A 24,949-nucleotide genomic window follows, 5' to 3' on the forward strand; every position below is an offset into this window, starting at 1 on the left:
TGTTGCTGTTCACAAAGCCGCAGTTTAAGGATGAGGCCCTTACTAAATCTATACTGGCTTTCACCTGTAACACCAGTTTGCACGATGGTCACTAGGAAGCCAATACTTGTCCCAGGTAATCCCAAATTATAATGGGCACCACAAATCCCCTGTCCTGTGGAGTATTGGGAGAAATTAAGGAATATGATCTCAGAAATAGAACTGCCTCATGCTGCCCTCACCATTTTACAAAATAATTATTTGGAACCACTTCCCCAGCAGGTGCACAACGTGCTTTTGAAAATGTTGTATGTGAGGGGAAAAGGTTGCTTATTGTGAGGGGTCAGAAATTTGGGGCAGACAACTTTAAAGGTTTTCCAGAAGATGCCATTTTATGAACTCAAAAGGTTGTATAAACGCCTCACCATCCCTACCCCGATGAGGATTTCCCTGTCTGAAATAAACAAAAGTAAACACTGTAACAGGTTTCTGTCCCTCACACTTGTACATACACCCACTCAACAAGGTAATATATGGCAGTTCAAAAGAAACAAATATAACTGTTTCTCCTTATAATTTGGTGAGTGCCTCTTCCCCAGATTCAAGCAGGTTTTTGTTTATCTGTTCCAAAAAGATAAGGAAATCCTGTCTCATAACAAAAAGTTTCACTTCAGTTCTCTTTTTGTTCCATTTCGATTACACAAAGTTCCAACTTGAATTCAACCAACAGTTCACAAGTGTTCAACAAAGCTTTCGTCTTTTCACTTGAAACCAAGATCTTGAAACAATGCCTTTTCATCAGCAAAGAATATTTTCGCACTTCATTAGTTTCAACAAAAATGTCTTTGCCAGGATATTTCAGCACCAGTTCATAAAAACCACTTGTATGAACTGCTGCAGAATTATTTAATATTGTCGAACAACAATTAATAACACAGTGATATTAATTTGTCAGGATGATTTGGTATTAATCCACAAAAACAATGTATTGGTTCTTCAACTACTTCAAGAACTTTAACTACACCTCAGTACTTCAGCGACTTCCACCTGGTCTACTTCCTTGCCAGGCTTAATACTACAAAGTTCTCTGACCTGGTGTACTCTCCTGCCAGGCCAGAACAAACTACTACTTACAAGTACTTCTGTGGTAATGGTCAGCTTCCAACAATTTAGCGATGTCTCTTGCTTCACAACGTCAAGTTTAAAAATGTCTCCAATGGAAACAAGAACCACACTGGTGCCGTTTATTACACATATGTGATTGTCACACATGATAGAGGTTGTGCTTCACTCCTCCTGAATTCCTTTTATCAGAAGGGCAACCTTCCTGACACTCTTCGTTCCACACTCTGTCTTCAACCAAATGCTGATAATGATTCGTTCTCGCTTTCAAACTTTTTTGGCTTTGGCAATGTAGGTTTAAGCCATCTTCTCTTATGACTTCCTGTACATATGGGCAATAGTCTTTACAAACACTGAAATTCTCATTTTCCTTCTTTTGGCTTGGGCAATACTGGTTGTTTATAAATTGCATTTGTAATCTCAGCACACTCGATTCTTCTCTTCGATAGCGATGTCTTCTTCTACTACCCTGAACTTGGGCTTTAAAAAATGTCGGGACTGCGGTTCGAAAATGTCCATCATGCACCCACACGACATCTGCCTCTAGTGCCTCTCGGTGAAAGCCACGCCACCAATGATTGCCAGTCCCTGACTTCTAAGGCCTTGCAGGAATGTAAGAAGAAATTAAAGATAGGTAGGGTGTCTAAGCCCTATTAATCGAAGTCGGCTGGGCTTCGACCGATGACTCGAGGGGCGACTCTCCGCATCGGCGAAAATCCAGGAGGTCTCTGAGTGGTTCCCGCCATTCCTCTGCCTCTTCGAGGCATTCTAGGAAGTGCCGTCACGGGCACCTTCCCCGACCTCGTCCAAGTCTTCGTGGCGGGCCGAATGGGATGCATTCCGCCAGCAGATTATGGCGATTTTCAAATCGCATGGCACAGTTCCGGCCACGCCTTCGAAAGAAGCCGGCAGGGAACGGGCTCGGTCCACCACTCGCACGCCTTCGGGCTCGGGCGGTCGGCGTGATCATTGGGAGCCGTCGAGGTCCCCCTTGGACAACAGAGATCGCCATAGCCGTGCCAGATCCAGGTCCCGGTCCTCGACGCCATCGAGACCCTCGGAAACCTGTGAAGCCTTCGAGGAAGGCGTCAACGCCATCGGCGCCGTGCCCGTCGAAGGACACTCTCGGGACTCTGCCCTCGAAGCAGTCATCAACGCCATCGGCGCCGTGTCCATCGAGGGACACTCTCGGGGCTCCGCCCTTGAAGAAGTTGTTGACGCCGTCTGCGCCTCGGTCGATGTCGACACCGATTCCCTCAGCACCTTCGACGCCGTTTGTGGAGGATTTGCCTGAGGTGCCCCGGAGGGCTGTGGAAACTCAGAGGAAGGCTCTCAGTAAGTCTGTGAGGCCTGTTTTTGAGCCCTACTCTGTTCCTCCTCCTCCCAGATTGGATTTGTTCCAACCTTTGTATTATATTTCAGAGGTGGAGGAAGGGTCTGATGAGGAGATGGTTGTGCCTCCTGATGTCCCTGATGACCTTTTGTCTGGGCATAGTCAGATGGAGGAACTCTGTCAGTCCTTGCATGACGCGAGTGGTCTTGACACCTCTCCGGAGGTGGAGTTTGGCAGGCCTGAGCCTGGGACGCATGCTGAATCCTCCTATAGGCGTCTCATGTCAAGGGGGTGGTCTGCTCCACCTGTTGATTTTGATCAGGATGATCTGACGGACATCCTGGACCAAGGTCCACCCACTGACCCGGTGTTGCCATTTCACATGGCTTTGCAAAGAAGGGTGGCGGTGGCTTGGACTGCTCCGGAGAGTCTCCTGGCAGTGAATAAGTTGCTTCTGAAAAAATACCGCCCAGCCAGTAGTGACCCCTGCTACTTGTCGACGCACCCGACTCCAGAGAGTTTGGTGGTGCAGGCGCAGAAGGTATTTTCATCTGGGGGTATGGCTTTGAAGGCAGCCAACTCTGTGCCTTGGCGAGATTCACTCACGCTGTGGAATTGTGAATCTTTGGCGGCTGAGCATATTCCCAAAGGGGAAGAACGGGATGGTTTTTCAGCCCTTGTGCAAGACAGCAAGGATGCCATGTGTGAATCTGTTCAGTTGGGTTTTGACACGGCAGACTGTGTCAGCCGGTCCATGGCTGAGAGCACTGTGATACGCAGGTTTGCGTGGTTGCGGAAGTCGGGGTTTGCTCCTGATGTGCAATCCCGGCTTCTCAACATGCCCTTTGATGGTGTCCATCTGTTTGGCAGCAAGGCTGACGAGAGCCTTGAGACGTTGCAGACCTCCAAAGCTGCAGCAAAGTCTTTGAGCGCTGCAGTATGTCAACCTCCTCCCTTTCGTCCTAGGGGACAGCAATGGAGGGGAGGTTGCTTTTGGTACTACTCTTCCTTTGGTAGATCGAGAGGGGCTGCCAGTCAAAGGGGCCACCGAAGGAGTATCAGAGGTGGAAAGCAAGGTACTCGAGGTGCCAAAGCCACTCGGGCAGTTGCCTCTTTGCCCTCGGGCACTGCCGCAGCCGCGTCCGCTCAGTCATGAGGCCATGTCCCATGGTTCACCGGTTGGGGGTAGACTTGCGCAGCATCTTGGATAATGGCGAGCCATTGCTTCAGATGTGTGGGTTCTGGAGATCATAACCCATGGCTACTGTCTTCCCTTCCGGCAGAGGCCTCATGACAATCCACCGGGGAAGCTCTTTGAAGCATCCAGATCCGCTCCTTGCGGAGGAAATCCTATCCCTGCTGGAGAAAGGCGCCATACAACTGGTGCCTGTAGCGGAGGGAACAAGGGATGGTATTCCTCTTATTTTTTGATCCCGAAAAAAGACGGGGGATTGAGACCTATCATGGACTTGCGTTGGCTGAACAAGCTCCTCAGGAAGGACAAGTTCAAGATGGTAACTCTTTCTCAAGTCCTCCAGGCCCTTCAACTTCTGGATTGGTTGGTGTCTCTCGACCTCAAGGATACTTACTTTCGTGTGCCGATTCATCCCAAGCACAGGAAGTACCTGAGGTACGCAGTTGGCGACTCGCATTTTCAGTTTCGGGTCCTGCCGTTCGGATTGACCTCCGCCTGAGGGTCTTCACAAGCTGATGGTGGTGGTGGCAGCGTATCTCAGGAAAGGGGGGATTCACGTCTACCTGGATTAGGTACATTGGCTTCAAGTAATTATTCGGCCGAATTGTGGCTGAAAAAAAGCTATTCGGCTCCGGCCGAATAGTTTCTTGCTATTCGGCTCTTGCCGAATACTTTGACACCCTCATATGAATGCAATACAAAATGAAACTCAGTTTGCAAAACTGAATAGAATTAGACCAGACAAATTGCTATCACACAGCTGAAAAATATCTTATATTGTAATCTGCTCTTTAGGACATTTTTTTTAAAGATTCGTAGACATGAAAGGGGCTCAGCTTTTATACTTAGCCTGCAACATTACCGGAAAATCTTTTCTTTTTGAATGTTTATTTGCAATGTGCACTTTTTTCAGTTGGAAAAGACAAACTGAAAGAAATGTGCATAGATACTTTCAGTTCCTGTCATGTCACTTCCCATTGCGTACGTCATAGTCCCCCCTTTTCTTTTTTTAAGGACTTGAGTCAACATTATCTGATTATTTTATCAGGAATAATAAGTTGCATATGTTTGTGAATTGGCGAGAAGGAGTGGCAAGGATAAGTGAAAAGTGAGCATTTGTTTGGGTGTGGTGAATAGTTGTGAGATGGAGTTCACGCATTTCAGATTTCCTCTTGACTTGTGTCCTGCATGAGCCGACATGAACCCTTTTATACATTTCTATGTGAGCTGCAAAGAAGTTTCGAAACTGGACTGCACCAACTTTGCAACTGGAAAGAGAATGCAATGCATCTGATTCACAAAGGCAGTCTTTTTGCATTTGTGAAGCCTCCTACTTTAACTGGCACTGAAGATGCAGCAATCTTCTGTACATTTGGTCCCTTCATTTTGGTTAAATCTGCTATTTTCTGGCTTTTATACTTTAAATAAAGATGCTACATTAATTACAAAGAAGATAAATAAAAGTACAGAATTCCTTTAAATTGGTGCTTTATTTGTTTATTTAATAAGTGTGTATTTAGAAGTTTGGAACATGATTTATTAAATAAAGCAACTATTCGGCTTCATATTCGGCTTCGGCCAAATAGTTGACAAACTATTCGGTATTCGGCCGAATACTAAATATGCTATTCGGTACAGCCCTAACCTGGATGATTGGTTGATCAGGGGGTGCTCTCCCTAACAACCCCTAGATCATCTGTCCGCCACCTGCCACTCCCTTCAAAAGCTGGGCTTCTCCCTCAATTTAAATACGTCCCATTTCACACCTACCCAGCGGCTCCAATACACCGGAGCAGTGCTCGACACATCCCTAGGGCAGTGTTCGCCTCCCCAGGCGAGGGATCATCACATTCTGCAGATAGTGGACAAATTTCAACGTGCCCAGAATCTCCCGGTGTTCGAGTTCTTGAGGTTGCTCGGCCTCATGGCATCCTGCATTTTCTTGGTGCTAGAGGCCAGGCTGCGGATGAGATCTCTGCAGTGGGCTCTCAAGATGCAGTGGTCACAGTTCTCCGGCAGGATGTCGGATCCCGTTCAGATTCCACCCTCGGTCGCACAGGATCTTCTGTGGTGGGCCGTCGAAGGCGATCTGATGAAGAGAGCTCCGTTTTGGCAACCTTGGCCGGAGGTGACGATCGTAACGGACGCATCCCTCACGGGTTGGGGATCTCATGCCAACGAGTTGAGAGCCAGCAGCCACTGGTCTCCGGAGTCCAGACTCAACATCAATCTGTTAGAGCTGCGGGCCGTCAGGCTAGCGCTCAAGGCTTTTCTGCCGTCTGTGCGGGGGAAGAATGTCCTGATTATGACGGACAATACGCTGGCCGTGCACTACCTCAACAAAAAAAGGGTGGCAGGGTCATTCCCATTGTGCAGGGAGGCGATGCAGCTCTGGTTCTGGGCCATCCAGCAGGAAATTCCGATCTCTGCAGTTCATCTGGCCAGAGATGAAAACGCGGCGGCGGATGCTCTGAGCAGGCAGAGCACGGTCTCTCACGAGTGGGAGCTGGCTCAGGAAGTTCTGTTGGAGGTCTTCACCCTTTGGGGAACCCCACAGGTGGATCTCTTCGCCACCACTGTCTCCCAGAAGTGCGAAAGATTCTGCTTGCGGGAATTTCCTCCAAGAGGAGCCTTAGGGGACGCGTTCGTAGTGGAGTGGTCCTTCCCATTACTGTACGCGTTTCCTCCAGTCCCTATTCCGCAAGTGTTGCGGAGGTCACGGAGGTTCAGTTCCCAGATGATCCTCATTGCTCCGGCATGGGCCAGGAGAGCGTGGTACCCGGACCTTCTAGACATGTCCATCTGCCCTCCACGCCGTCTTCCCTACCGAGACGATCTGCTCTCACGGGAGGGGGCTCGGGTTCTACATCCAGAGGTCCAGTCTCTCAGCCTTTATGCTTGCTATCTGAAAGGTTGAGGTATAAGGATTGGGACCTCCCCGAAGACATGACAGAGGTGTTGCTTTCGGCCAGAAGGCCCGCAACGAAATCCCTGTACCGTTGCCGTTGGAGAAAGTTCTGTGACTGCTGCAGGGTACAGAATGTGGATCCTATCCAACGTTCCATTCCTTTGGTTTTGTCTTTTTTGCTTTCTTTAGCCTACAAGGGCCTGCAAGTGGGTACCATTAAGGGTTACCTGGTGGCGCTGTCCATATTTAAGTGCTCGTCTGAGGAATGTTCTTATTTTAAGATCCCTTTGATTTCTGAGTTTCTAAAAGGGCTAACCAATGTGTTTCCACCGTCGCCTTTCCAGATGCCGGGGTGGGATTTGAATTTGGTTTTAAAGTTCCTAATGGGAGCTCCGTTTGAGCCCTTACATTCTTGTCCGTTGCGACTGTTGTCCTTTAAAACTGTATTTTTAGTTGCGGTTACTTCCGCACGCAGAGTGAGTGAGTTGCAGGCACTTTCCGCCAAGCCACCCTTTACTGTGTTCCATAAGGACAGGGTTGTCCTGCGGGTGCAGCTTTCTTTCTTACGGAGGTTTTGTCGGAATTCCATTTGAGCCAGAAGGTGATTCTTCCGGCGTTTTATCCTCCTCCACATCCTGGTAAGGAAGAGGAGAGGCTCCATAGGTTGGATCCTAGAAGAACTTTGAGTTTCTATCTATCACGGATGTCCCTGGTCAGAGTGGACGATCAGCTCTTTGTTGGTTTTGCTGGAAGGCACTTGGGTCAGGCTGTTTCCAAACAGACCTTGTCTAGATGGATCATTTTGACGATCTTACTGTTACTGTTTGGCGGGAAAGGACCCTCCAGTAGGCTTACGGGCTCACTCTACTAGGGATGTGGCTGCCTCCACTGCTCTACAGAGGGGTGTTGCGATTCACAATATTTGCGAAGCAGCCACATGGGCCTCTGTCCATACTTTTGTGAGACACTATTCCTTGGACTCCATCCATGGGCAGGATTTGACCTTTGGTAAGGCAGTCCTGATTGGGCATTATAAAATTCTAAAATTGTAAATTCTTTTCCCACCTTTATACGTTGGTACTGCTTTGGGAGTCTGTCATAGATGTGGAATACGTGAGAGGACACAATCCCCTCGAAGAACAAGTTACTTACCTTATCTGGTAACGTTCTTTCGATGGGATGTGCCTCCGACGTATTCCACATCGCACCCTCCCAGCCTGCCCCTCTACAGAATTTCTTATGCGATTGCAGCTTATGTTTCTGCAAGGCTTTCTGCAGTCATACTGGCAGGAGATTGGTGCCACACGTTCTGGGGAATAAACTGCAACTGAGGCTACGGGCGCCGTGCATCCTATATATAACATCCAGTGACGTCGACCTTGAGGAACAACGTATCGACGTCATCGACGCAGGACGCCCTCTGCCGAAAATGTTCCGAAGCAGCACAGCTGTGGTCATTACCTGTCATAGATGTGGAATACGTCGGAGGAACATCCCATCGAAAGAACGTTACCAGATAAAGTAAGTAACTTGTTCTTTCCTCTAAACCAATCACTGTCCTCTGGGCCATACACTCTCCCATCCAATGACAGTCTGCTCCCTTAGCCCCGCCTCTGGCAGCCATCTTCAGAATTTTACCACACGCTTCAGTTTTGGGAGTCCTCCAGCAGCTCTCCAAGCTATTTTGTACTTTTTGCTATGTTTTTCACAGAAAAGTTATATTTTTGTTCCATTGGAGCCTTTGTGCTCCTATCTTCATGGGCCAGCAACGGGGATCTGTTGTCGGTGAAGTTGTGCGCGTCTCAAGGCCGAGGTTTCTGGAAGGCCGACTTGGTCCTACTTCGCGCCCATGACGGAGGAGTTAAAGGCATACTCTAGTAAAAAATTTTATTTCAAAAATAGATAGGCCACATTAAAAAAAAATACTAGCATCCTCCGTTTTAAAACTTCCTATGTAAAATTTTGAGCTATTCAAGCTCAAAATTCGAAAAAGCAAGCACAGGGGCGCCGCCATTTTGTGAAATGGAGGCCCTCCTGTGCTGGCTTTTGCTTTTGCGGCACTAATGAAGGAAAAGCCAGCCAGCTGTAGTAAACAAAATCTACCGCTGGGTGGCTTTCCCTTCATTAGTGCCGGGACTCGGAGGACGCGGACCGGAGACCAGAGCAGGAAAGCTGCAGCTGAATCTCGGTAAGTGCTATTTATTTTTTTTACAAAAAATAAGCACTAGCTGCGGTTTTTTTTCTAAGTTTTCCGGGCTGGAGGAGCCCGGAAAACTTAGAAATAAAACCGCAGCTTTAAAAACGTTGTATTTATGTTTGCGGTCGCTTTTGAAGCGACCGCAAACATAAATACAACGTTATTGTGTTGGAAAACGCTGCGGTTTTTCGTTCCAAGTTTCTCAGGCTCCTCCGGCTCGGAGGAGCCTGAGAAACTTGGAAAGAAAAACCGCAGCGTTTTCCAACACAACCGCGTGTGTGTCTGCCTGCTGTGGCTTTCACTTTGGGTCTCCGGTGACCGAAGACCCAAAGTGAAAGCCACAGCAGGCAGAAACACACGCGGTTGTGTTTACATGCCGCGTAGTGTTTCTCCCTGCAGCTGATTTCCCATTTGGGGCTCTCGGGCTCCCCATGGGGAGCCCGAGAGCCCCAAATGGAAAAGCAGATTCAGGCAGACACAACGCGGTTGTTTTCCGCAACGCCGCGTTGTCTGCCTGAATCTGCTTTACCATTTGGGGCTCTCGGGCTCCCCACGGGGAGCCGGAAAAGCAGATTCAGGCAGACACAACGCGGTTGTTTTCCGCAACGCCGCGTTGTGTCTGCCTGAATCTCCCCGTGGGGAGCCCGAGAGGCCCAAATGGTAAAGCAGATTCAGGCAGACACAACGCGGCGTTGCGGAAAACAACCGCGTTGTGTCTGCCTGAATCTGCTTTTCCATTTGGGGCTCTTGGGCTCCCCACGGGGAGCCCGAGAGCCCCAAATGGAAAAGCAGATTCAGGCAGACACAACGCGGCGTTGCGGAAAACAACCGCGTTGTGTCTGCCTGAATCTGCTTTTCCATTTGGGGCGGGGAGCCCGAGAGCCCCAAATGGTAAAGCAGATTCAGGCAGACACAACACGGTTGTGTTGGAAAACGCTGTGGTTTTAAAACCGCAGCGTTTTCCAACACAACGTTGTATTTATGTTTGCGGTCGCTTCAAAAGCGACCGCAAACATAAATACGTTTTTAAAGCTGCAGTTTTATTTCTAAGTTTTCCGGGCTCCTCCAGCCCGGAAAACTTAGAAAAAAAACCGCAGCTAGTGCTTATTTTTTGTAAAAATAAATAAATAGCACTTACCGAGATTCAGCTGCAGCTTTCCTGCTCTGGTCTCCGGTCCGCGTCCTCCGAGTCCCGGCACTAATGAAGGGAAAGCCACCCAGCGGTAGACTTTGTTTACTACAGCTGGCTGGCTTTTCCTTCATTAGTGCCGCAAAAGCCAGCACAGGAGGGCCTCCATTTCACAAAATGGCGGCGCCCTTGTGCTTGCTTTTGAGCTTAAATATCTCAAAATTTTACATAGGAAGTTTTAAAACGGAGGATGCTAGTATTTTTTTTTAATGTGGGCTATCTATTTTTGAAATAATTTTTTTTTACTAGAGTATGCCTTTAATGGAGGGAAGGACACTTTTCAGGCCCTGCACCCAATGCGGGCTAAGGAACGTCTTTGTGGAGGACAAACATCAAGTGTCTGTACTGCCTGCACCCGGACTACAACAAGCATGGGGCCGAGATATGCCTGGGCTTCTCAAAGACGATGAAGAAAGACTGGTATAGCAGGCTGGCCGCATGACTCAAGTCGAGCAAGGCCTCTGACCCGTGCTATGAACAGGGTCATGCCTCACCTAGGATTGGTAGGTCCAAGGAGCGGTCTCCCTCTGGGAGGAGGTTGAAGTCCTTTGAGGACGCCCCATTCGTGGGGGGTCCAAGATAAGGCCAAGAACATTAAGGCTGATTCCGCCGGGTTCGCCGCTGGTGTGGGTCCCAGGTCCAATAGACTGTGATCACCGTCGCCGTCCACCTCATCAGCCAGCCTGGCATTGGGTGCCTCCTCAAAGAGGAAGTCTTCCACACGGCCAAGTTATGGGACAAATCGGGGAACCAAACATCAGAAGAAGAGAAGAAGGCCTCAAAGCAGGCTCATCAGGCGCAGCCGAAGACACTGTCCCGCCCCCGATGAGGGTGGTCCCTACAGCGCAAAGTGCATCCCTGCATCCCAGGCACGACACAGCCACTGAGGCAGCAGCAAAGGTTGAGGGGGTGGGGGTCTCCGGTTCAGATCCCAGTACACAGCCCTTGGGAGGGAAAAGAGGGCGGGGGGTTAGGAGGACCTGAAGCTGTCCTCCAAAGCTTATGTTCAGTCAATGGACATCTCGTCCACGAGTGAAAACCAAACGTCCACCCATACAGTCCACGAGGACGACAGTGGCGCAGGGCCTAGCACTCCATTCCCTCTACAGCCAAGGGACATATCCATGGACATCCTGTCAACTCTCCACACCCTAGTGATATAGTTCCAGCAGAGGTTGCCTCCAGCTTCGGCACCTGTTGTACCGCAGGCACCTGACCAGCCTCTACGTAAAAAGAGGAAGCGTCACCCAATGATGCAGCATTGGTGTCCTCCACCACGTCGGGATCCAACTTCACCAGCGGACCCAGATACAGACACTGGTACGGAGACGGCCCGAGAAAACCAAGGAGGGCTTCTCATATCAGTGATGGGAGTCCAAGAGGACCCTTTTTGGGCAACATTTGGGAGGAAGGACTAGCCCTCATGAAAAACCAATGTAATTGGTTATTTATAACACGCTTAATACCCAGAGGTTTCTAAGCGCGAGACCAAGGCTCGAACCTGTGTTGCTCGGTGTCATCTTGTTTCCAAGGCAAGCATGTTGCCCCTGAGTTATCCTCCCAGACCCCTGGCTATACTCCCAGCCCACACCTCTCCAACCACACGAGATAGGTTGCCGGACTCCACACCCAAGCACTCGAGGTCACAACCATTGCCGGATTCGGTAGTGTCTGCCGCTGCAAAGAAAACGTTCAGCCAACCCGCCCTCCACATCATCAGTAGTCCCAAACGAGGGGAAGGGGTGGACACCATGGGGAAAAGTCATCTACACAGTGGCATCCACGATCAAAGCGGCTAATGCTTTGGCTATCTTGTCCCGATACGACCGGGAGCTTTGGTACAAGCTGGGCCCTATCCTGCAATTCCCATCAGACGACAAGAAAACTGAGGCTCTCGCCCTCTTCCAGGAAGGGTAGGTGGCGACGGTCCGTGCCATTACGGTGGCAGTGACATCGCTGACTCAGGAACCCAACAGATGGCGAAACTGAGTTTGCCTTCATCGGCAGGGATGGTTGAAGACCACTAACTTTCACCAGGACATTCATGCAAAGGTTCTTTACATGCCTTTCAAAGGTGTAATTCTGTTCGGGAAGGCGGTCGATGAATCCCTTCAAGCCATTAAGACAGACATAGACACGCCACGTTCCCTTGGCACTCTGCAGCTGCATCGCTTGTTTTCTTTTTGCTCCTCCAGGGGGAAATCGAGCAGATCATCCAGGGATACTCCATGTCACGCAGACAACCTCACCGATCCTCCACACAGGGAGCCTACAGGGGTCGCTCCCTGGTCTATGGTAGCGGAGGTCAGTGTTGCTGTCACCAACAGGGCAGGGCGCCAGTGCCCAAGCAAGCCTGAACTGGCCAAGACGTCGGGTCCCCCCTCGTCCACCCCGGTGGGAGGCTGGCTGACGAGGTTCGTCAACGAGTGGAAGATGATCACCATCGACAGATGGGTGTTGGACGCTCTCGCCCACGGACACATCTTGGAGTTCCAATGCAGGTGCCCTCGTATTCCACCAGTTCCCCATCGGGAGCAACACATCCCTTAGCTCCTGGAAGAAGTGCGAGCCATGTTACGGAAAGGGTTGATGGCGCTGGTTCCCCAATGGCTCTGGGGCTCCGAAGTCTATTCCGGATACTTTCTGGTCAGAAAGAAGACGGGGGGTTGGAGACCCATCTTGGACCTGCGCCATCGAAACAAGTACTTGAAATCCCAAAATTCAGGATGGTCCCTTTGCAACACGTGCTCGGCCAACTGGAGGACGGGGGATTTCTTGATGTTGTGGGACCCAGAGGATGCGTAGTTCCATGTCCCCATCCACAGGAAACATCAGAACTTCCTACGATTCGTGGTACAATGCCAACACTACTAGTTCAAGGCCCTACCCTTTGGCTTAAATTTCGGCCCCAAGGGTATTCACCAAATGCCTGGCCCCGGTGGCGGCACCCCTGCGCCTGCAGAGCGTGCACGTATACCTGTACCTGGACAATTGGCTGGTATGAGCCTGCTCCCAGGATCTGCCGACGAACACACAGAGACCATCTGGCTGCTGACAGAGTTGGGGTTCTCCGTAAACTATTCGAAGTCCTGCTTGAAGCCATTGCAGAACGCGCTGTTCCTCGGCCCAGACTCAATACAGTGGCTTGCCTGGCATCCCCATCGGAGGAGGGGCTAGCAGCCATTCAAGGGAAGGTACAGCGGGTGTCGTCGGTGAAGACGGCCACGGTTCGGGGCATCAGGGTTTTGCTGGGCATGATGTCGTCCTGCATCTACCTCATCCGTCTCTGTAGGTTGCAGATGCAGTCTCTACAGAAATTCTTGGATGCATGTTGGATACAAGTGTCGGTCACCATGGATGCCTCTGGAAGGTTGGGGAACTCAGACCGGATGTCTACACGCCAGAAGTCTGTGGCTTCCGCAGGAGAAGGATCTGCATATCAACATCCTGGAGTAACGGCAGTGTTCTGGGCCATCAAGTGTTTCCTACAGTCTACGAGAGGCAAGGTCGTGATAATCTTCACGGACAACTGCACCACCATGTTCTACATCAGGAAGCAAGGGGGCACTCGATCCCCAGTGCTCTCCAAAGAAGCTCAATACTTGTGGCATTGGGCCATCGGACAGGGGATGTTCGATGTTCCTCGTTCCGTTCCAGTTGGCAGGCGTCAAGAACACCATTGCTGACTCCCTCAGCAGGGAACTGCGCTTCTGCCACAAGTGGGAACTTCATCAGGATCAGGTGGACCGTCTGTTCGTCAAATGGGGCAGACCCACGATCTTTTTGCCACGGCAGCAAACTCAAAATGGCAGGAGTTTGCCAGAAGATTCCACCAACTGAGGAGCATGGGGGATGGGTTCTCCTTCCCGTGGGAAGGTCTGTTTCTGTACGCCTTTCCCCCATTTTCTCTCCTGCTACGGTTGATCAAGACACTCCGTGTTGGTGCAAGATACTCATCGCCCTGGTGTGGCTGAGGCAGATTTGGTATGCGGACCTACTCAACCTGTGAGTGTCCCCTGCAGCCAAGTTGCTGGTACTTCTGGATCTGGTCACCAGAGAGAGAATTGCAATCCTTCATCACGACCCAGGATCTCTGAACCTGAAGGCATGGCTCCTGCAGCCTTAAAGTTTGGAGGTTATGAGCTGCCAGCGGACTGCAGGGAGGTCCTCGCCAAAGCCAGGGCGTTGTCTACTCTAAAGTAGAAGTGGTTTGCTATGTGGTGCCGGTCGCAGAAGATTACCCCTCTGAGGGTCAAAGCCCCACACATTCTTCCATACTTGCTTTCCTTGGCAAAAGCTGGGCTGGCTCACACATCCATCAATGTACACCTGGCGGCCATCTCACGCTACACTAGATCCCTGGGAAGATCCTCGCTGTGGTTCCACAGACTCGTCAAGGAGTTTCTCAAGAGGCTTTTTCGATCTTTCCCGTGAGTAAAAGGGCCTGCCCCAGCATGGGAACTCAAAGCAGTCCTGACAAGAGTCATGGGGGCACCTTTCGAACCTATGCATCAAGCCCCACTGAAGTTTCTCCCGTGGAAGACTGCATTCCTTGGGGCCATCATCTTAGACAGACGAGTGGGTGATATCCAAGCCCTATCCTGCAAGCTGCCTTATTTGACTTTCCACGAATCGAGGGTGGTACTGCATACCCACCCCACTTTCATGCCGAAGTTTCAGTCGAAATTCCACCTCAGCAAGCCTTTGGAGTTGCCAGTTTTCTTCCCAAACCCTCTGTTGCCGACGGAGAGGACCTTGCATTCGCTGGACGTTGCTCCTGCCTTGTAGTTCTACGTGGCATGCACGAAGAGTTTTTGGGAGACTATGGGAGACTTCTCAATTGTTTGAACTTTGGGCCTGTGAATCGTGGGAAGGCCTTTTCGAAAATTTGGATCACTGGCTGCATCATGCACGGTCATCGGTTCACTAACCCACCTCTGCCGGGCCGTCCGAGAGCCCACTCCACCAGAACGGCCGCCGCAACAACAGCGTTCCTTTGTAGTGTGCCCCTGCGTGACCTCTTTAGGGCTGCAACGTAGAGGTCCATGCATACCTTCATAAAGTTCTACTGCGTCGACAGGGATTCCAAGGGGGAGTCCATAGTCGGCCAGGCAGTGCTAGGCAACCCGTTTGGTTGAGGTGAGTCTGTTCCAGGAGTAAATGTTAACTGCTTCCGTTGAGCCTTGCCACCTCCCGTGGTTGTGTAATGTGTATTCGTTATTCATGAGCATGTGTATCCATGCCAGACCCCATGCTGGAGAAGGAAGAAGTAACTTACCTGTAACTATTGTTCGAGGGGATTGGGTCCTCCGACGTATTCCATATCTATGACATGTAATCACCACAGCTGTGCTGCTTCGGAAACTTTTTCGGCGTCTGCGTCCTGCCTCGATGACGTCGATGCGCCGCCGTCGAGGACCTCCTCCGACGTACGACGTCATCCGATGTGATAAGTAGGACGCACGACGCCAGTAGCCTCAGTTCCGTTTTTTCCGCGAACGTGTTGCTTCGTGTTTCTCGGTTCTAGCCTCGACTCATTGGAGTTCTGTTCTTTCCGGTTCTTCGAACCTGTTCGTTTGTGATATTCCTTCGACGATGTCTTCCACTTCGTCTTCAACCCCGCGTCCGGGCTTCAAGAAGTGCGGGGAGTGTGGGTCCAAGATGTCGGTGACTGACTCGCACGATGCCTGCCTCTGGTGCCTCGGGGAGGCCCACGACACGGATGACTGTGTCGACTGCCTGTCGCTCACGTCCAAGGCCTTACGCGAACGTAAGAAGAAATTGTCGGTAGGTCGGGTGTCCAAGCCCCGGAAGTCGAAGTCGGCGGGGCTTTCGACGGATGATTCGAGGGGTGACTCTCCGCGTCATCGTCGGAAGTCTCGTCGGTCTTCTTCTAGGAGTCGGTCTCGCCACTCCTCAGCCTCTTCGAGGCATTCTCGGAAGCGCCGACACCGGTCGCCTTCCAGGTCCTCTTCAGAGGACTCTGCCCGGCACGTCGGTTACCCCACCAGCCGTGCGACGCCGGAGGAATGGGCTTCCTTCGGGAAGAAGATGTTGGCGATTCTTGAGTCGCAGGGTACTCAACCGTCCGCGCCCCCGAGTGGGGTCGGCCGTGAGAGGTCGAGAGCCACCGCTCGCAAGAGTGGTCGGCGCGAGTCACGGGAGAGGTCCCGTTCGGACAAGGGGGCTCGTTCTCGCCGTACCCGTTCCAGGTCCCGGTCCTCGACGCGATCGAGACCGTGTGCACCTGTGATGTCTTCGAGGAAGACATCGACGTCTGAGGCGTCGAGGGCGTCGACAGGCTTTCTCGAGGCTCCGGCTCCGAGGAAGTCGTCGAAGCCGTCGACGGTCAGGTCGTCGAGGGACACGCTCGGAGCTCCGGCTTCGAGGGCTGTGTCGACGCCGCCGATACTGGAGGCGCTGCATCTGACGTCGACGCCGATTTCCTCGACGTCGACGCCGATCCTCTCGGCGCCGTTGCCGGTTTTCTCGACGTCGGCGCCGATTCGCTCGACGCCATCGACGCCTTTCGTGTCGGAGGTGCCCCGTGTCTCGGGTGTTCCCCCTAGGAAGGCTCTGGTTAAGAGCAGGCACTCTCGGGTGCCTTTCCACCACTTGGATTATATTTCAGAGGCGGATGAGGATTCGGATGGCCTGGTTCCTAGTCAGGTGCCGGATGACATTGTCTCGGGCCATAGTCAATTTGACGATTTGAGGCAGTCGCTGCATGATGCCAGTGGACTGGACACCTCTCCGGAGGTGGAATTTGGTCGGCCTGAGCCTGGCTCCCATGCCGATTCCTCATACCGGCGCCTTATGGCTAGGGTGTCTGAGTATCTGGGATGGTCTGCTCCCCCAGGGGAGTTTGTGCAGGATGATCTGACGGACATCCTTGATGTTGGTCCCCCAACTGACCCGGTACTGCCGTTCCATATGGCTTTACAGCGTAGGGTGGCGGCGGCTTGGACTGCTCCGGAGAGTCTCCCGGCAGTGGGCAGATCCTTGTCGCGAAAATACCGTCCAGCCAGTGGCGACCCCTGCTACTTGACCAGGCACCCCACTCCGGAAAGTTTGGTGGTGCAGGCGGCCACGGCCCCGGCAAAGCAGGCGTCGTACCCTACCATCCCTCCTGATAGGGACGACAAACGTTTTGATGGCTGGGCGAAGAAGGTGTTTTCTTCTGGTGGTATGGCGCTTCAGGCGGCCAACTCCGTTTGTGCCTTGTCGCGTTTCACGCACACTCTGTGGAACTGTGTTGCGTTAGCGGCTGAACATATTCCCGAAGGGGTCGAACTGGATGGTTTCCTTGCTATGGTCCAGGATGGTAAGGATGCCATGTGTGAGTCCGTTCAGTCGGGTTTGGACTTAGCTGAATGCGTCAGTAGGTCCATGGCGGCGAGCACCGTGATACGCAGGTTTGCGTGGTTGCGGAAGTCGGGGTTTGCTCCTGATGTGCAGTCCCGGCTCCTCAACATGCCCTTTGATGGTGAACATCTTTTTGGCAGCAAGGCTGACGAGAGCCTTGAGAGGTTGCAGACCTCAAAAGCTGCAGCGAAGTCGTTGGGCGCTGCAGTTCGCCAACCTCCGCTTTTTCGTCCTAGGGGACAGCAGTGGAGGGGTGGCTCCTTTCGCTATTACTCGTCCTTTGGTAGAGCGAGAGGAGCTGGCAGTCAAAGGGGCCAACGCAGGGGTACCAGAGGTGGACGACAAGGTACCCGTGGTGCCAGGGCCGCTCGGGCAGTTGCCTCTTTGCCCTCAGGTAACGCCGCAGCCGCTCCTACTCAGTCATGAGGCCATGTACCATGGTTCGCCGGTTGGGGGAAGGCTGGCGCAGCATCTTGTAGAGTGGCGTGCCATTACTTCAGATGTGTGGGTTCTGGAGATCATAACCCACGGCTACTGTCTTCCCTTTCGGCACAGGCCTCGCGACAATCCACCGGGGAACCTCTCTTTGAAGTGTCCGGATCCGCTCCTTGCGCAGGAAATTCAAGCCCTGCTGGAGAAAGGCGCCATAGAACTGGTGCCTGTAGCGGAGAGGAACAAGGGATGGTATTCCCCTTATTTTTTGATTTCGAAGAAAGACGGGGGATTGAGACCCATCATGGACTTGCGCGGTTTGAACAAACTCCTCAGGAAGGACAAGTTCAAGATGGTTACTCTCTCTCAAGTCCTCCAGGCCCTTCAGCCTCAGGACTGGTTGGTGTCACTCGACCTCAAGGATGCTTACTTCCATGTGCCGATCCATCCCAAGCACAAGAAGTACCTGAGGTTCGCGGTTGGCGACTCGCACTTTCAGTTTCGGGTCCTGCCGTTCGGTTTGACCTCCGCCCCGAGGGTTTTCACCAAGCTCATGGTGGTGGTGGCAGCGCATCTCAGGCAAGGGGGGATTCACGTCTACCCCTACCTGGACGATTGGTTGATCAGGGGGAGCTCTCCCGAGCAAGTCCTGGATCATCTGTCCGTCGCCTGCCACTCCCTTCACAGGCTGGGCTTCTCCCTCAATTTAAAGAAGTCCCATTTGACGCCAACACAGAGGCTCCAGTACATCGGAGCAGTGCTCGACACTTCCCTGGGGAAGTGTTTTCCTCCCCAGGTGAGGGCTCTTCACATTCAGCAGATGGTGCACAAGTTTCAGCATGCCCAGACGCTCCCGGCGTTCGAGTTCTTGAGGTTGCTCGGCCTCATGGCATCCTGCATTCTTCTGGTGCCAGAGGCTCGCCTGCGGATGAGATCTTTGCAGTGGGCACTCAAGACGCAATGGTCGCAGTCCTCCGGCAGGATGTCGGACCCGGTTCAGGTGCCGCCCTCGGTCGCCCGGGACCTTCTGTGGTGGGCTGTCGAAGGCAACTTGATGAAGGGGGCTCCGTTTTGGCTACCCTGGCCGGAGGTGACGATCGTGACGGATGCATCCCTCACGGGATGGGGAGCTCATGCCAACGGGCTGACAGTCAGCGGTCGTTGGTCTCCGTCGGAGTCCAGACTCCATATCAATCTGTTGGAGCTGAGGGCCGTCAGGCTAGCCCTGAAGGCTTTTCTGCCGACTGTGCGAGGAAAGGCTGTCCTGATCATGACGGACAACACTGTGGCCATGCACTACCTCAACAAAAAGGGGGGGGCAGGGTCACTTCCTCTGTGCAGGGAGGCGATGCAGCTCGAGTTCTGGGCCATCCGGCAGGAAGTTTCGATCTCGGCAGTTCATCTGGCCGGAGACGAAAACGTGACGGCGGACGCTCTGAGCAGGCAGAGCGCGATCTCTCACGAGTGGGAGTTGGCTCAGGAGATTCTCCTGGAGATCTTCGCCCTTTGGGGGACCCCTCAAGTGGATCTCTTCGCCTCCAGTGTCAACCGGAAGTGCGAGAGGTTTTGCTCGCGGGAATTTCCTCCGAAAGGAGCCTTAGGCGACGCGTTTGTGGTGGAGTGGTCATTCCCGCTGCTGTACGCGTTTCCTCCAGTCCCCGTCATCCCGCAAGTGCTGCGGAGGTTGCGGAAGTTCGGTTCCCGGATGATCCTCATTGCTCCGGCGTGGGCTCGGAGGACGTGGTACCCGGACCTTCTCGACTTGTCCATCTGCCCTCCACGTCGTCTTCCCTACCGAGACGATCTGCTCTCACGGGAGGGGGGTCAGGTTCTCCATCCAGAGGTCGGATCCCTCAACCTTCACGCTTGGCTTCTGAAAGGTTGAGGTATAAGGATTGGGACCTCCCTGAAGACGTGATGGAGGTGTTGCTTTCGGCCCGAAGGCCCGCAACTAAGTCTCTGTACCGTTGCCGTTGGCGTAAGTTCTGCGACTGGTGCAGAGTTCAGAATGTGGATCCTTTTGCATGTGACATCCCCATGGTTCTGTCCTTTTTGCTTTCTTTGGCCCACAGGGGCTTGCAAGTGGGTACCATTAAAGGTTACCTGGCGGCGCTGTCCATCTTTAAGCGCTCATCTGAAGAATGTTCTTACTTTAAAATCCCTTTAATTTCACAGTTTCTGAAAGGGCTCACTAATGTGTTCCCTCCGTCGCCTTTCCTGGTGCCCGGTTGGGATTTAAACCTTGTTCTTAGGTTTCTTATGGGTGCTCCGTTTGAGCCTTTACATTCTTGCCCTTTGAGGCTGTTGACTTTGAAAACTGCGTTTCTAGTTGCGGTTACTTCCGCTCGCAGAGTGAGTGAGTTACAGGCACTTTCTGTTAAGCCACCCTTCACTGTATTTCACAAGGACAGGGTTGTCCTTCGAGTTCGTCCTTCTTTTCTTCCAAAGGTAGTGACGGAATTTCATTTGGCCCAGAAGATTGTTCTTCCGGCTTTCTATCCTCCTCCGCATCCTGGTAAGGAAGAGGAGAGGCTCCATAGGCTTGATCCTAGGAGAGCTTTGAGCTTTTATGTTTCTCGCATGTCCCGGGTCAGAGTGGACGATCAACTCTTTATTGGTTACGCTGGTAAGCGCTTGGGGCAAGCTGTGACGAAACAGACTTTGTCACGCTGGATTATTTTGGCCATCTCGGAGTGTTACCGCTTGGCGGGTAAGGACCCACCGGCTGGCTTGCGGGCCCATTCTACCAGGGGCGTGGCTGCATCTACTGCCCTGCAGAGGGGTGTTCCTATTCGCAACATCTGTGATGCTGCCACCTGGGCTTCAGTACATACATTTGTACGGCATTATTCCCTCGATTCCATCAGAGGGCAGGATCTGGCCTTTGGCAAGGCGGTCCTTTGCTCTGCTATTTGATTGGCTATTCTAAATTTTGTTTCTAAATTTCTTTCCCTCCTCCTTGATTTGGTACTGCTTTGGGAGTCTGTCATAGATATGGAATACGTCGGAGGACCCAATCCCCTCGAAGAACAAGTTACTTTCTTACCTGGTAACGTTCTTTCGAAGGGATGGTCCGACGACGTATTCCATATCGCTCCCACCCTGCCTTCCCCGCTGCAGAATTTCTGTTGCGATTGCAGCTTACGTTCCGCAAGGCTTTGTGTCGGACTGGCAGTTGACTAATGTCACACGTTCTGGGGGAAAAAACTACAACTGAGGCTACTGGCGTCGTGCGTCCTACTTATCACATCGGATGACGTCGTACGTCGGAGGAGGTCCTCGACGGCGGCGCATCGACGTCATCGAGGCAGGACGCAGACGCCGAAAAAGTTTCCGAAGCAGCACAGCTGTGGTGATTACATGTCATAGATATGGAATACGTCGTCGGACCATCCCTTCGAAAGAACGTTACCAGGTAAGAAAGTAACTTGTTCTTCTCTGGCATGGATTCACATGCAAACCCTCCCTCCGGCACCGCTGCGGCTCTTCTGTGTCATACTGCCACTTTACATGCTTACCAAAGCTGAAGATGGCTGCCAGAGGCGGTGTTTAGGGAGAGGACTGTCATTGAATGGGGGCGTTATGACCCAGAGGATTGGTTTAGAGGAGAAATAGTTTAAAAGTGAAACTGTTTTTTCTATTACTGAGGATTCCCCGACTGACAATGGGGAATATTTGAGCATGTGGATCCATGCCAGACCCATGCTGAAGAACAATAGTTACAGGTAGATAACTTAAACCTTTTACAATTCATGATGTTGTTGGTGAAATATTTGAAATGCTAATAAGCATTAGAATAAGTGACTTGCCATCAGGAATATTCAGATACCGACTCTGTTCTAAAGCTTATCAGTCACTAGCACCAGCTTGGTTACCTTTTAAACGTTAGGCTTTTCTCTGTGATAGGAATTGCTGAAATAACACACGTCTGGTGGGTCGGCATCATTTTTCTGCATGTGGCTCGTTTTCAGATTCACATGCTTTGTATAGCTTGACCTTTATCTAGTAGTTGGTCCAGAGTATTTCCCTTTGGTTACTTGAGGTTTTTTACTAGGTGTTGGACTGGGTGGTTCAATAATAGGATCCTTGTATGACCTGCATGTACTTCCCACAATGCTCCAGAAAGTGAACCTCATGTTAAACGACTTTTTTTTATCCCTCCATTGGGTCGTTTGCAGATATTTTGCTTAGTACCGTTAATGTTTATTATTCATGAAAAGTAATTACCATGTAGGGCTAGAAGTAGATGGAACCCCATGTGTCATGAAGTTGGTTTAAAAAAGTAAATCTTTAAATGATTGTGCCATCCATCCGTATAAAACATAAGAAAACGTTTGGTATTTCCTTGTGATTTTCTTGTGTTGTTTTAATGGATCTTCTACTGTTCGGTTTTCTTTTTAGGGGTCAGTCAAGTTTCACTACAAGAAATCGCCTCTACTGTATGCCAACACATGTCCTAAAATGCACAGGTCTGCGATTGATGGATTCAATGAGATTTTACTGGAAAAAACGATGTCTTGAAGTTCGTATCCCAGTATGGGTCTTTCTCAAGGATATATTTTATTGCACTTTCTCTTGCAGAGAGATTTTCCTCAGAGCTGCCTTTTAGACATTTGCCAATCACATTATTATTGTTTGACTTCGAAATTCAGGACCAAAGGTGCAATTGCCTCTACCTCAGCCTTTAGTTTTGAAACTGAGTGGGTTTTATAGAGTTATTTTGACACAAGTTAACAAGTATTCACTTTGCTACCTCACACAATAGCAAAAGCCACAGTGGGGAACATGCGATGCATGTGTACTGCTAGTCAGGCAATATTTCGGTAGAAGCAGGTGTACTATTTGTGAGAATGATTTTCGCTGACATTCTGGAAGAACTTTCATAAAATCGAACTAGATCGTCTGTAGGAGAGACAAGGGAGAAACTAAGCCAATACATACTGTGTATAACTAGAGCTGATAATTTGCCACATCAACCAGGTGGTGTTCATGTAAAAAACAAAATACTATTTGAATCGGAATGAGTTTGTGTTGTGATATCTGGTGTTATCAAGCAACATCGAAGTTAAGTGATATCACAGAAGCGACGACCTGCATGATGCCAGTGAACAATTTCACTTGTTTGACTCAATCTCATATGGAACAGTGACAGACAGTCTATACTTCAGAATATCAGAAAATAACACAACTCTGGTAGCAATGCCAAGTGCTATAAAACAATGTTTTTTCTACACTTAATTGCATCGGATTAAATAGACAGGATCATGAATGTTCCGTTTGGAAAACTGACACGCAGTCTCTCTGGAACATGTTCAGGGAATTGTCTGGCGTTTTTTTGTTACAGAAGAACTACTGTCATTGTGTGATCTGTCCAGTCTGGTCGTGTTTCAGGGTAAAATGCATGTGACTAAAGTTACAGCCTGCCAATAATACCAGTATTTATGCTGCTAATTCGCCAATTTCCTGTTTAAGGCTGCCTTTGAAAATTACCTACCCCGAAAGGGAAGTGATTTTAAAATAAGCACTTTTATCAAACATTCCCTTTTATCAAATTATTTTAGACTATAATAAAGGACACTAAAAGGGGGTCCAAATGTAACCTTCAAGTTGAAGAAAGCACCACTACAGACGAGATGTAAATTCTGTTTGATTTGTTTTTGTCATTTTAGTACTATGTCGGCACGCTGTTATCGTGTCAAATCAATATGCCATTGAGGTTGTGCTAGCACATCGTACCCTACCACAGTTTGCATAAACTGATTATTTTAATGGTTTTCTGGATTTTTATTCTTGTAGGCAATTTGTTATAATCTGACCCTATGTGTATATTTGCTTGTGGGCATTGTTTAATCACTTATGTATTTACTTATGTAAAACAAAAAAGCACTGCCAAAGATAAAAGCACTGCCGGGGCCGTATTAAAGACAAAGTATACTATGTCAAGCTAATCTACTTCTTTGCTGCCAGGATGTCTGTTGTGAAAGGAGGATCTCTTTCTACAGTTTGGGGGCGACTCGGTGTAGGTGGTGTTGCACCTTGCAGGGTCTCTTCCAAACTGCTGCCTGGAAAACCTCGGCATCACTGAACAACAGAAATCCATGTCTTCCTTGTCTTCATTTTACTCCCTGATTTTCTAATCTGTGAGCCTGGAATCGTTCAGCAAGGGGTTATGAAATAATAGCTTGAGGACATTGCATTCTCATTTAGGTTTTGAAAAAGTTCTGTAAGTGTTGAAACAAGCCATTGCAATATTGGGGCTAACGTTAAGCCTGCCGAGTGATTTGTGCACTGCAGCAGTGGTGAATTTAAACCGCACTACTCAACCTGGGGGAGGGAAGCCGCTTTTTTGCTGACATTGACGGTTATCTATTAAAACACTAAGGGCACCGCTAGAATTTGCCTAGAGCTCGAGACAATGCTGAAACATGCCTTAAATTTATATTTCAAAACTGATTATATTATGCATATTGTGTGTAGACATATTTTACAAATAAACTATTTATGCTTGAAACCAAACATCTGTCTGGATATTAATTATCATGAATGCACCCTAACATATGGAAATCATACAATCATCGGATGGATTTGTAAACAAAAATGGGTTCTTCTGTTTTGGGTCCCTAAACTGTCTTTGCAATCTGTTCTTATATTGGCAGCAGAGGTTGGGGTGCAATTCATAAACATACAATTGGGAAAGAGGTTATAAACTACAAATTTAATAAGACTAATTTTGACCTTAAGTCCCATTTTTTTATTTTTATTTGAAGAACAGCGATGGACCCCTAGATTGTTAGCATGGGGCTAGGGCACAAGTAGGTCACACGGGAAGGCGAGGGGAGGGATGGCATTGGAAGGCAGGAGAAATATCACTTCCATTTTTGAAGAGTTCATCATGACACAGCAGCGAGCCACCCAGTGAAACATTTCAGTGAGAAAGTTGGTAATCCGTACTGGGAAGGCTGGAGTCAGGAAGGGAAAGGAGAACAATATTTCAGGGTTATCGTCAAAAAGGCGATAGTGCAAGCCAAAGGACGAGAAGTCTCCCTAGGTCAGAGGTATAGAAAGTGAAGCAGAGGTCCAAGGTCCAATCCTTGGGGGATGTCAACAACAGGGAGAGCAGTAGGTTGGAGACTTTTATGAATCAATCTTCTAGGAAGGAGGCGATGTAGGCAAGAGCAGATTTGTGAAACCGAAGGTCCTGGAGAGTGAGGAGGAGAAGAGAAGTGGTT

The 24,949-nt window shown here is 50.3% G+C and overlaps 1 protein-coding gene across 2 annotated transcripts in view; it reads left to right on the forward strand.

The window, feature by feature from the left end:
• Positions 1 to 24,236, forward strand: part of MYO19 (myosin XIX) — an 804,019-nt gene extending 779,783 nt beyond the window's left edge. For both annotated transcript variants that reach the window (XM_069614704.1, XM_069614705.1), the window contains exon 24: positions 22,122 to 24,236. In XM_069614704.1, coding sequence (XP_069470805.1) covers positions 22,122 to 22,241 — 120 coding nt within the window. In that variant the 3' untranslated portion in view covers positions 22,242 to 24,236. The remainder of the gene's footprint in view (positions 1 to 22,121) is intronic.
• The last annotated feature ends 713 nt before the right edge of the window (positions 24,237 to 24,949 follow it).

Source organism: Ambystoma mexicanum, chromosome 9 (genome assembly GCF_040938575.1).
Source record: "Ambystoma mexicanum isolate Mex_15411 chromosome 9, UKY_AmexF1_1, whole genome shotgun sequence".
Lineage (NCBI taxonomy): Eukaryota > Metazoa > Chordata > Amphibia > Caudata > Ambystomatidae > Ambystoma > Ambystoma mexicanum.